At 40.1% G+C, this 12,244-nt stretch overlaps 2 protein-coding genes across 4 annotated transcripts in view; one reads left to right on the forward strand and one right to left on the reverse strand.

The window, feature by feature from the left end:
* The window catches only part of SH3BP5 (SH3 domain binding protein 5), a 76,845-nt gene extending 72,385 nt beyond the window's left edge, over positions 1-4,460 (forward strand). For both annotated transcript variants that reach the window (XM_041734651.1, XM_041734650.1), the window contains exons 8-9: positions 2,256-2,516; positions 3,010-4,460. In XM_041734651.1, the coding sequence (XP_041590585.1) occupies positions 2,256-2,516; positions 3,010-3,212 (464 nt within the window). In that variant the 3' untranslated portion in view covers positions 3,213-4,460. The remainder of the gene's footprint in view (positions 1-2,255; positions 2,517-3,009) is intronic.
* Positions 4,461-5,338: 878 nt separating this feature from the next.
* Positions 5,339-12,244, reverse strand: part of CAPN7 (calpain 7) — a 41,492-nt gene continuing 34,586 nt past the window's right edge. For both annotated transcript variants that reach the window (XM_041734649.1, XM_041734648.1), the window contains 4 exons: positions 11,666-11,728; positions 8,525-8,655; positions 6,553-6,645; positions 5,339-6,453 (listed from right to left, as the gene is read on the reverse strand). In XM_041734649.1, coding sequence (XP_041590583.1) covers positions 6,309-6,453; positions 6,553-6,645; positions 8,525-8,655; positions 11,666-11,728 — 432 coding nt within the window. In that variant the 3' untranslated portion in view covers positions 5,339-6,308. The remainder of the gene's footprint in view (positions 6,454-6,552; positions 6,646-8,524; positions 8,656-11,665; positions 11,729-12,244) is intronic.

Consider the following 12,244-nt stretch of genomic DNA (forward strand, 5'->3'; position numbering starts at 1 on the left):
TCTGAAAATGGTGGCCCTCACTGGTATCGAACCACGGAGACCTTTTTTCCCCCAGGGCGACCCCGTGGGAAACTGATCGACAAATTTGGTGTGCCCCCCACTTTTATCATTTTACTTTTTTCACCATGATAAGTATACTCTTGAATTCCCATCCCCTATTTCCTCCATCCCTCTGCCCCCTCCCCTCTGGTAACCATCAATTCTCTGTAGTTAAGTCTGTTTCTTGTTTTTTTTTTTTTCTTTGCTCATTTATTTCTTAAATTCCACATCTGAGTGAATCATACGGTATTTGTCTTTGACTGATTTCGCTTAGCATTATACCCTTTTGCTCCATCCATGCCATTGCCAGTGGCAAGATTTCAATCTTTTTGATGGCTGAGTAATATTCTACACCCACCCCCCATCCATTGGTGTAGACACTTGGGCTACTGATACCTTGGCTATTGTAAGTAAATAATGCTGCTATAAACATAGGGGTGCATGTATCCCTTTGAATTAGTTTTTGTATTTTTCTGGGTAAATACCCAGTACTGCACTTCCTGAATCATAGGATAGTTGTATTTTTAACTTTTTGAGGAAACTCCAGACTGTTTTCCACAAAGGCTGTGCCAGTTTGCATTCCCACAACAGTGCAGGAGGGTTCCTTTTTCTCCACATCCTCACCAACACCTGTTTTCTTGTGTTTTTTATTTTAGCTATTCTGACAGGGGTGAGGTGATATCTCATTGTGGTTTTGATTTGCTTTTCCCTGATGATGAGTGATGTTGATCTTTAGGTGTCTGTTGGCCATCTGGATGCCTTTGGAGAGATGATGTCTGTGCATGTCTTCTGCCCATTTCTTAACTGGATTATTTGGGTTTTTTTGGGTGTGGGTTGACTTGTATAAATTCCCTTAATATTGGATATGTTTTCCTTCACTGTGCAGAAGCTCTTTGACGTAGTCCCAATAGTTTATTGCTTTCATTTTCCTTGCCTCAGGAGGCCTATCTCAAAAACTGCTACGACTGATGTCAGAGACATTATTGCCTGTGTTCTTCTCTAGGGTTTTTATGGTTTCAGGTCTCACATTTAGGTCTTTAATCTATTTGGAGTTTATTTTTGCATATGGTGAAAGAAAATAGTCCAGTTTTCCCTTTAGATTAAGAAAACTTCCAGCACTGTCTTTGCACACTTCCTTCCGTTTTCTGTGGAATAATCCTTATTGGTGCTCTCAAGGAGGTCCTTCTTCGGGAGTTTTAAAATTCAGTAAACAAATGTTTAAGCCAGGTCCAACGGAAAGGAAAATCTGATCATCAGTAATGTGTGAGGTACTCTACTACGCATCTTCTCATATGGAGGAGAACATGAAGCTCAGAGAGGCTGAGGAAGGCTACACAGCAATTAGTGGAGACAGGATCTGAGTTCAGATATGAGCCTGTTTTCTGAGCTCAGCATTTCAGTAATTTTCATTTATGGTAGTCCTCTAGGGGATGCTACTGCTGTATTCCCCCCCCCCCCCCCCAACCACTGCTGTTTTTAAAGATAGGGAGGAGGGAAAAAGAGAATAGGAAAGGTCTAAAAAGCAGGATTGTATGCAGGCTGAGGGGAAAACAGTGAAAGGTGAATGTGGCTTTCAAATCACAAGAATGATCTGTCCTCTGAACCTTGGTTATTCTGATCCACAAAATGAGGCCCAAGTTTAGAGCATTTTAAAGGAATTTTGTCCTTTTGCAGCAAATGGTGATACACGCTGTCTTTTATGTGATCAGAAGCTGCCTGGAAGATCACAGAATCCCAACAGTTACTCCACACAGGACCATTTCTTTTTGTAGCTCCTGCTTCTGCTGCATGGGAGCAGCTGTTACGGCTGACTGGCTTTGTTTAGTGTGCATCACAAAGGGCCACTCTCTTTCTGTACATGTGGATCTACCTGGGGACCTGGGGCGGAGAAAAGCCCCTGTTCTGGGGCAGATTCATCCTCCACCTTTAGGTAGTGTATTGAAGTAGTTGACACTGACTTCTAGGGCAGAAGTTAGGAGGTTATTTTAAGGACACGGGATATCCATGGGGTCCAACTGCTTCCCTTTGAAGTTGGCAGTCTGGCCATGCAGGCTTGGGAGGGTCAGGGTCCTTTTCTTAGGTGCCCACGGTGGCAAGGATTCTGTGGTCTCCAGGCCGCATCCAGCTGCCAGCCAGCAGTGCACACATCTAGAGGGGTTTCAGGAACTAGGTTGTTCTCCGTCAGAACCTACGACTGGTATTGTCTCTCCTCCTAGTGGCCTCCGAGGCCTTTGAAGATGATAACTGCAGCAACTTCGTGTCTGAAGATGACTCGGAAACCCAGTCTGTATCCAGCTTTAGTTCAGGGCCAACAAGCCCATCTGAGATGCCTGACCAGTTCCCTGCAGTCGTGAGGCCTGGCAGCTTGGATCTGCCCAGCCCTGTGTCTCTGTCAGAGTTTGGGATGATGTTCCCGGTATTGGGCCCTCGCAGTGAATGCAGTGGAGCCTCATCCCCCGAATGTGAGGTAGAACGAGGTGAGTGACCACCCTCTCAGCAGTAGTGCCTTTGCCAGATGCCTCGCTGCCTCGGGAGCCAGCTTTCCGTGCTGCTCTAGACCTTTGCCAGGTCTCGGCACTCCGGTGCTGCATCCCTGGACCCCTGCAAATGTGCATTGTGTTGACCACAGAGATGCTGGCTGCTGTTTTGGGGGGGCTCTGCTTGGCTCTGCTTCCGAACACTTCCTCAAAGTGCAGCTTGGGTTCTGTCTTCGCTAATAGCCCTCTTGACAAGCATGTGCTAGAGGTTTGTTTCCTGGCTGTTAGTTAGGGTCTGACCAATCCTCTCTAAAGATAAGGGATATATAAAATGCCTTGACCAGTAAAAGCAATATGTAGTCATGTGATGGAGAATGCTCTGTGACAGGCACAGTTGGACAACCCTGGGAGATTCTGGAGGGCTGAGTTGCCTTGGGCTCAGGTGGTTCTTGGAATTGTCAGTATGTACTTAATCTCCTTTACATCTCTCTAGGAGACAGGGCAGAAGGAGCAGAGAATAAAACAAGCGACAAAGCCAACAACAATCGAGGTCTCAGCAACAGCAGTGGCAAGAGCCAAAGCAACACCTCCCGCGAGGGCCAGGCCTTGGAGAACAGGATGAAGCAGCTCTCTCTCCAGTGCTCAAAAGGAAGAGATGGGATTATTGCTGACATAAAAATGGTGCAGATTGGCTGATCCATCCGAAGCCCTGGCCCAAGTGCATAGCAGTATTTATACACGAAGCTGTATGGAGAACATTGTGCCAATAATCATTTAATATATGCCAAATCTTAAGCGTTTACTGTAAACTGCACTAATGAAGTTGTGACCTTGAGGGCTGAAGAGTTTCCTTCTGGGAAGAGCTCTTGGGCTGGTTTTTCAGAGTGGAGGCGTTGTTGCAGTGGACTGTGACCAGGGTCACAGCCTCTGTGGAATATTACCTGTAACAGTGTTATGGAAGCAATAACTAGTTCCTGTGAAAGAACCCGAGCCAGGAAAGGGGCTGGGAAGCTGAGCCAAACCGGGGTCGACAGCTTGCTTCTCTTTCCCTTCTCTTATCCTCAGATTGGGAAAATGGAGATGTTCTCTCCTTTATATCCCAGGGGATCTAAATGAATGCACACAAGAATGAAAATCAGAACACCCCTTTTTGACCCAGCGAAGGCTTACAAAAATTCCAAGAACATGATTCATTTTCATCACCTCTGGTATTCAGAAGGGGCTTTTTAAAAAAAGCGTATAGACTGGGATACCCATTAGAACCATTTTCTATAAAGGTTACCATGAACTGCACTTTTTTTTGGGGGGGGGGGGAAGTGAATGCCAACATGGGGATGGGAGGGATGGAGGGTAGCAGGGACATACCATAGGTGGTGATTTGTGGCTGTGGGGGAGAAGAGTCTATAGCATAAACCTTATCCTACCAGCCAAGGGACTTAACTCTTAAGAGAAGTGCATGTAAAGAATGGTTGCCATTGTTTATATCTAGATTTGACAAGGTGTCAATTTCTCTGTAGGTTGTGACTTTAAAAAATTATTTAAGGGTAATGCTGCATTAGTATTTCTTAGAGGGAACTGTTTCTTTAAAGATAGGAAAGGGAGTAGGCATGTGTTGGCACAGGCTGTTAAATAGAAGCAATGAAGTCTGTTATGCTAATAGTATGTGTTAAGATTGCTTTTCTTTCATGTTTTCATGGTTACATATATTTAGAGCACTGTATTTTATTTGTCCTTTTGTTTAAAAAAATAGGATTTCTAAAAGAAAAGCAACCCCATTTCAAGTTGTCTGTTAATTCTGATACAACTTGTATATTTTAGTCATTTGTAAATCTCTTCATACTGTAGTGTTTTCTCCTTTTTTAACGACTGATACAGTATCCTAATTACAAGGTTATTTTGTACTTGTCTTAATTCCTTGAGTGTAATAAAAATGGCCTAAGAAAATGTTTACTTTTCTGTGTCTTCAAATAAACCCTCAATCTTCCATTCTAGGCAACCTTCTTGCCACAAGGAAGAACATGGAATGCAGTGGTCAACTGTCTTAATTTCCACTTAAGGTCCTGCATCCTACTAATCAAGGTTTGAGTTAGAATTCTGCTGCTGCTACTAAAGCTGGGCAGTAAGGAGACACAGCATTAGGAAAATGAAGACAAGGTGATTATGTAGGAATGCTTCCCAACCTCTGCTGCACTGGAATCTCTGGGGAAGCTTAAAGAATACTGTTGCTCTCTGCTATTATAACTCTAGAGCCCAGTATAATTAATTTGGGGTACACTTGCATACTGAACTTTTTTAAGATTTTATTTATTTATGATAGATATAGAGGCAGAGACACAGGAGGAGGGAGAAGCAGGCTCCATGCCGGGAGCCCGACATGGGACTAGATCCCGGGTCTCCAGGATCGCGCCCTGGGCCAAAGGCAGGCGCTAAACCGCTGAGCCACCCAGGGATCCCCGCATACTGAACTTTTTAAGCTTCCCCAGCTGATTCTAGTGTGTATCTAGTTGACATTTTTTTTTCCTATCTTGGTCCAGCCAAAACTGATCTTATAGTAGAGCTCCAGGTAGGGTGGTACAGATGAATTCAGTATTAAATTGTTCATATGCAGGTCTCCATTAAAGGTTCTAATTGTATGTTTAAATTTTTCTTTAAAGGGTCATAGAAAATTAATCCACCTAAAATTGAAACCAAGTATTTACCAAAGTGGAATCAGTATTCTGAATATAAAACAGGCCTGTTGAAGCCTGTCATGTAAATAATGAGTTTTTAGATGGAACATACTAGATGAAGCCCTTTAAAAATCTCTAGGTTAAACTATGCAGTTTCCGTAAGTATAAAGATTTTATTTCAATTAAAGATAGTAGAAATACAAAATAAGTTGTGATAATTATAAAGTAGAGACGATGAAAAATTCCACCTTATTTTCAGATGTTTAAAATTCTGAGCATTTCTGATGGATTTCTATGTAAACTGGGAATTTATACATGGCAGTGGTATCTTGGCAGTTTCTCTAAATACAACCTCAATGAACATATTTTTCAATTGTATCTTCAGTGTTACCATAAGAGCAATTTTTAAAAGACAAACTAAATTGTAGTATCTTCAGAGTCTCAGATCACTACCTTCATTCAGCCTGGTAAAAAATAATTGCAATCATGAATATATCTGTTCTCTTTACAGGAGTTAATGGGAAACAGGTACCTAAGTTCAACAACCTTCATTGTTGACTAAGTTTTAAAATATTTCTTAAAGCTTTATTCTTTCATGACACCTGGGCAACAAACATCAAAAATCATAACACAATTAAAATCTGTTACGGTGACATGATTCATTTGGTAATTAGCTGCCCAAGATGTACAGTAGAGTCACAACACAAGCAGGTTTAACTTACAACATGCTCTGCCAAAAGACAAATCTAAATATTTCAGAATATTATTCCAGCCTACTGTTCCACCCAGTGAGGGGTACGTCATGTCCCTCATCTGGTCTCCGTTCTCTTTTAGCAAAAGCATCACGGAGTGCTGAGTCTAGCCTTTAATCCTCCACAGTTTATGCAATGTGGCCCCTGAATGCAAACCAACTCCTTATACACACAAAACCATGTAAACAGTACTTCTGCGTGATTTAGAGTAATTCTGACTATATATAATTCTAAACACAGTGACCTGAGCACCAGATCCCACTGTAACATTTTTAGAATATTCTGTTCTGTTTGTGTCCTGACAATTTCTGTTCTTATTCGAAGAGCTGATGTTGGTAAGTATAAAAATCCAGTAAATGCCGAAAGCTGCATCACTGAAGTTGTGTTGTCTTGATGGGGATAATACTATTGAAGTCCAAGAAAAAAGGTCCTTCTTGTTTAGGCAAAAAAGTACTAGGAATGATATTATAGATCCCAGCAGGTATATTTTCTAATTCCAAGTAGCAAAACCCACACCTATATGCAGAGGGGGGAAGAATGAGAACAAAGTTTACAGAAGATGATGCCACAAAAAGTAAAGTATAAATTAGATACAGTTAAAATGAAAACATTTACCTATAGTCACCACTAGATTTCCTCTGAAAGCCATGGGGACCGGGATCTCCCACCATGGACACCGTTACAACCTCAAATCCAACACTATATTGCCTAGCAATAAAAAGAAACAATTACTGTTATTAAGTAGTCTCAAATACACACCTAAAATGCAGATATATATGCTTTCTAAAGTTTTAGGAGGAGGAAACCCCTCTGAAACACATGCTATTTTTACTTTAATTCTACAAGACATCATTTATATTTTTAAATTGAAGAAGATTAGCATTAAACTTACTTTAGAAGAAACTGTATTTTTACCACAGGCTCTAAGAGAATACTGCTAAATTTAAATGAAAAAAAAAAAAAACTGTCTTTGCAGAAAAAGTGGAAGGAGAAAGCCCTGAAAAATCTGAATCTACAGAAGTAATTAGCATATTACAGTAGACATGACATTCCAAATCAGTAGGGAAAGGAAGAATTATTTAAATGGTGATGAGGTGACAAATTAAGAAAAAAGAACTTAAATTGTTATAAAAATACCATTCTATATAGATACCACAAAAAGAACTAGAAAAAAAAAAACGGTAAAAATTTGATATTGGGGTATGATTTCATGCCCATAGCAAAACAAACCTGAACTTACTTTAAAATGAAAATTTTTCTCTGTGAAAAAAAAATTATGATCTGGGAAAAATACTTGTAAAAATGTGATACAGATCCTTATTCATGCTATATTATAGTTAAGAAAACCATGACAATTCCAAGAGAAAAATGGGTAAAAGATGTGAATAGCCAAAGACACACATTATCAAATACTTCAGTCTATGTACAAATTGACTACAAAAGAACAACCAGATACCTTATTTCACCTATCAAACTAGAAAAATAGCTTAACTGTATCTAAAGGATTATTAGTTTTTGAAATAGTTTGTAAAGAGGCAAAATTAAGCCTAGTTTGTTAGTACTAATTTTATTGTTTAAACCTTTTTAAGAAATGAAACACAAAACACAATGTACATACAATATACAGCCTAAATAACTTGTGAACGCATGGGTTATCACTACCTAGATCAACCCCTCGGCACCATAGAAGTCCCCGTATGTGCCTTTCTCATTACAGCTCCTGTCCCCACACAGCTAACATTTAACACTTTCTTGTCCTTAAAAAAAAATATATATTGACATACAATGTTATATTAGTTTCAGGTGTGTACAAATTATCTGACAGTTCTCTACTTCATGCTCCCCCAGTGAGTGTAGTAACCTAGTAACCATACGTCGCATTATTGACTATATTCTCTGTTGTACTTTTCATCCTTCTGACTTATTTTATGCAGTTTGTACCTCTTAATCCCCTTCACCTATTTCACTTACTCCCCAACGTTCTTGCTTTTATATGATCTGACAACTTAAGTGTGCATCTTTATATAATAGTTTCATTTTGCCTGCTCATCACTTTATAGAAGTGGAATCGTACAGTTGATGTTGTGTATGGCTTCTGCTCAGCATTGTTTTTAAGACTTATCCATCATGCTGTGGGTAGTTACTTATTTTAATTGTTGTGCAGGACTCTATGACTCAATGCCACTGATGAACACTTGGGTTGTTACAACGGTTTATTAGTCATTTTGGATTGTTCCTCTTATGACACACCTAGTCGAGCTTTTATTTTTTAAATTGCTGACTTTTTTTTTTAAACAAACGTTGCATATTTACAATCAATGTGTCTTAAATTTTTCTTTATCCTGAAGTCATTAAGATATTTTCTTTATTAGTAACCCAACTACAAGAGGTTTTTAGACTTGCCTTTTTGGTGCATGGGATATTCAATTATTGAAGCACATTCATTCATCAGACTACCCTTTCTCCACTCCTCTGCAATGCCATGTTTCTCATTAATCAAGTGCCCGTATGTGCATAGGTGTGTTTCAAAACCCTATCCTACTAAACTCATTTTTAATGATACTAAGAAAGTTACTTAATCACAAACCTTGGTCCTCTTAGCTCAATCAGTAATGGCCCAGTCTTTTCTATATGGAATTGGTAGATGGGGTTATTTTTGTGAGTTTCTTGGAAATTTCCACATCCTCCAGCACTCTGGCCACTCCACTTCCCATTAATCTAATAAAACAAAGTTTTTGTATTAACAAACTTCCCATTCTCCAATTCTACTTTAAAGACTTTAAAAAGGGAATGATGTCACCAAGATGGCAATAAAAGTTCCTCCTGCTTTGTTTCCCTTCACGAGTATAGCTAATAGCAATTCAAGAAGAGGATACGACTGAGAAAATCCTCAACATGGGAATGAGGCAGAAGCAGCCTCTGTACCACAGAGACCAAGACAGATTGTATTAGAAGGAAAAGAAAAGTAGCTACATGTTCACTGCATTGTCTCCAGGCCAGCACAGCACCGGGTGGAGAGGTCTTCCCTGAGCTGCTCATTCTTCCAGAGGACAAACCAGCTACCCCCCCACCCCCAAGACTTGTGGGCTTGCTTTGCAGAAGCCCCTACCCTGACCTCACATAATGAGGATTGCAGGGGAATCTGGGGCAGAGAAGGGGGTGGGGTTTGCACCAACCCCCTCGGCATGGACCGCAGCAGACTGAATTCATACCTGTGGTGTCCAAGTAGTAATCCCAACCAGTGGCTTTGCTTATCCGCAGAACCAAGTTCAGAACACGCTCTGACCAGGGAACTTGGTGGGGTACAGACCTGCCTGATTCGGACACTCAAATGAGTTTTGCCAGCCCTATAGCTTGGATTGCCTACACACAGACAAGGAGCTGAGTCAGCCCCAACTGCTATGGAGAGTGCCTTCCAGCCCCACCTGACCAGAAGGGGGTCAACTACTGGCTGCTGTGCACGCTAGTGGTGCTTTAGCCAAGAGGCAGGCAGAACCAACAGTTTGCAGAGTAAAGCCAGTGGCCCTGTTTGGTTTCGGAATTTAGGGTGTAGGCGGGCTTGTGTTAAGACAACAAAGAGATGCTTCTCCTGCTGAGCCCAGGCAGGGCATCTGATTTGTGGGCCCACTCATAACTGAATACAGCCTTCAGCCTGTCTGACCAGGGAACCTAACCAGAGCATGTGGGAAGCTGCATAACCTAAATGCCCTGCTGATAGCACTTTTAACAACGAGCATGGCTTGTGGGTTTGCCCCATCTGCAGAGCAAAACCAGTGGTCTCACCTGATTAGGAAATTCAGTTCAAGTCCCCACACAATGAGCTGCATTATTCCTGGGTCCTGTCCTATTGCCCCACCAACACAGGGAAACGAATTCATAGCTCCACCTACTACTGACTACAGTACCATGTCCTGACCGTGTAGTAAGCCTGACCAGAGAATCTAAGCCACTATGCAGCCTGTTCTAGCCTCATTTGGGTAGGGGCCAAGCTAGCAGTCATACTCAACTATTCTCAGCTAGTGACCCAACCATCATCCCATCCTTAGAATTCTAACAGTTACCTTGCCCAAAAACAGACCATCACGGCAGGTCCCCCATCTGCCCAAGGACAACACCAGCAGACACACCCAGAAACCCAAACTAAGCTAACTAGTGGAAAACTGTCCCTGCCACAGCAAAGCTGAAAAGTCTGGTAAAGGAGCCTGATTACCCAAATGTACAGATTTACAAACATAAAAATCAAGGATCACAAAAAATCAGGTAAATACAATATCACCAAAAAACCAAATACTACTCCACTAACCCTATAAAAATGGAGATCTATGAACTGTCACACAAGGAAGGCAGAACAATCCTTAAGGAAGCTTTATGAAGTATAACTGACATCCCCAGAGATTCAAGGATGGTTCAACATATGCTTATCAGTCCAGTGTGGTATGTCACAACAGACCAAATGAAAAGAATCTTAAAATCATCTCAACAAATGCAGAAAAAGCATCTGGCAAAATTCGACATCCATTCATGATAAAACTCTTCCCTAAGAAATGAGGCACAGAAGGAACATATTTCAACGTAATAAAGGCCACATGTGACAAGCTCATAGTTAACATCATACACAATGATGAAAGGTTGAAAGCTTCTTCTCTCAGATCAGGAACAAGACAAGGAAGTCCACTTTCACCACTCCTATCCTAGCTAATGCAATCACACAAGAAAGAGAAAATGTATCAGAACTGGAAAGTAAAAAAAAAAAGGAAATGGAAAGTCAGAAGTAAAATTGTCTCTATTTAGAGACGACATGATTTTATATATAGAAAAACCTAAAGAGACTAAAAAAAAACTGTTAGATCTAATCAACAAATGCAGTACAGTAGCATTTCTATGTTAACGAATTTTCTGAAAAAACCAATCCCATTTATAGTAACATCAAAAACAATAAGATACTTAGGAATAATATAAGGGGGTAAAAGGGCTGTCATCTCAAAACTATTATTACACACTAATAAAAGAAATTGAAGGTAACAGAATAAGTGGAAAGGTGTCCCATGTTCATGTACCAAAACAGTTAATACTGTTAAAATGTCAATACATCAAAAGCCATCTATAAATTAAGTCCAATCCCTATCAGGATTCCAATGACTTTTTTTAAAAACACAAGTAGAAAAAACACTCTTAAAATTTACATAAAACCACAGAAGACCCTGAGTAGCCAAAGAAATCCTGAGAAAGAAAAAGCAGTAGATAACACACTTCCTGATTTCAAGCTATACTCATCAAAACAATACGACACAGTATAAAATCAGACATATAAACAAACAGAATAAAGAGCCCAGCAATAAATCAATTAATTAATATTTGACAAGGGAGCCAAAAATTCTCCCTCAAATTTCCCTCTACACATCTAGCCCACCCTGCAAAAACAGTCTCTCAGTCTACTATAAAGATTCATCTACATGATGAACCCTTCCCTAATGACTAAAGTTTGCATAATCTTCTTTCTTTGAACTTTATTTCTTTCCACAGAATCACTATATGTTGTTCAGTGAAGATCTTGTATTCCAACCCAGATTGGAGACCACTTACATTTCCTTTGTATTACTGTCAAGTCCAGAACGTTTTTATTTTGTAAAATATTGTTAAATGTGAAGAATAAAATAAGAAAAGGAGAAAAAGGCAAAGAATTCAAAAAGTTCTCTGAGATTATGACCCAGAGAAAGGATTCTCTTACCTGTTTTGATAAGGTGTACGGTGAAGGAATCTTTGAAAAAGTAAAGCTGCAGGCTGAATATACCTAGATTGAAAAAAAAATTTATTGTACTGATAAAGTTTATACTTATAAAAACAGCAAAGTGATAAAAGAATATACTGGAAGACTGAAAAATCAGTTGGCACATATAAAAGTCATTATTCTGTACACAGGTTTAGTGAACTGGGAATTGAGTAGCTAGGGTTCTTGTCCTGGCTTTCTCTGCTACTATGTATGACTCAGGGCAAACTCCCTAGGCCTTGATTTCTGCATTGAAGGAATAAAGGGGTAGAAGCAGTACCCTAATATCCCTAAAAATCTATTCTCATCGAGCTTCCTTACTGATGTATTGGGAAAAAACCCTATGCGGAACAAAATTACAATAACCTTCCTCCCTCCCCCAAACCCACCAACCAAACAAAAAAATCTGCGCAGCTATGTGAGAGCAGTATGTTTACAGGCAACTGATTTCCTTTCACTAAGTTCAAAGTTGTGTTTTTTAAGTCAAATTATTACAAAGGCGAAAGGAGTTCTTAACTGCTTGCTCTGAAAACTATGATG

This window comes from Vulpes lagopus, chromosome 19 (assembly GCF_018345385.1).
Source record: "Vulpes lagopus strain Blue_001 chromosome 19, ASM1834538v1, whole genome shotgun sequence".
Lineage (NCBI taxonomy): Eukaryota > Metazoa > Chordata > Mammalia > Carnivora > Canidae > Vulpes > Vulpes lagopus.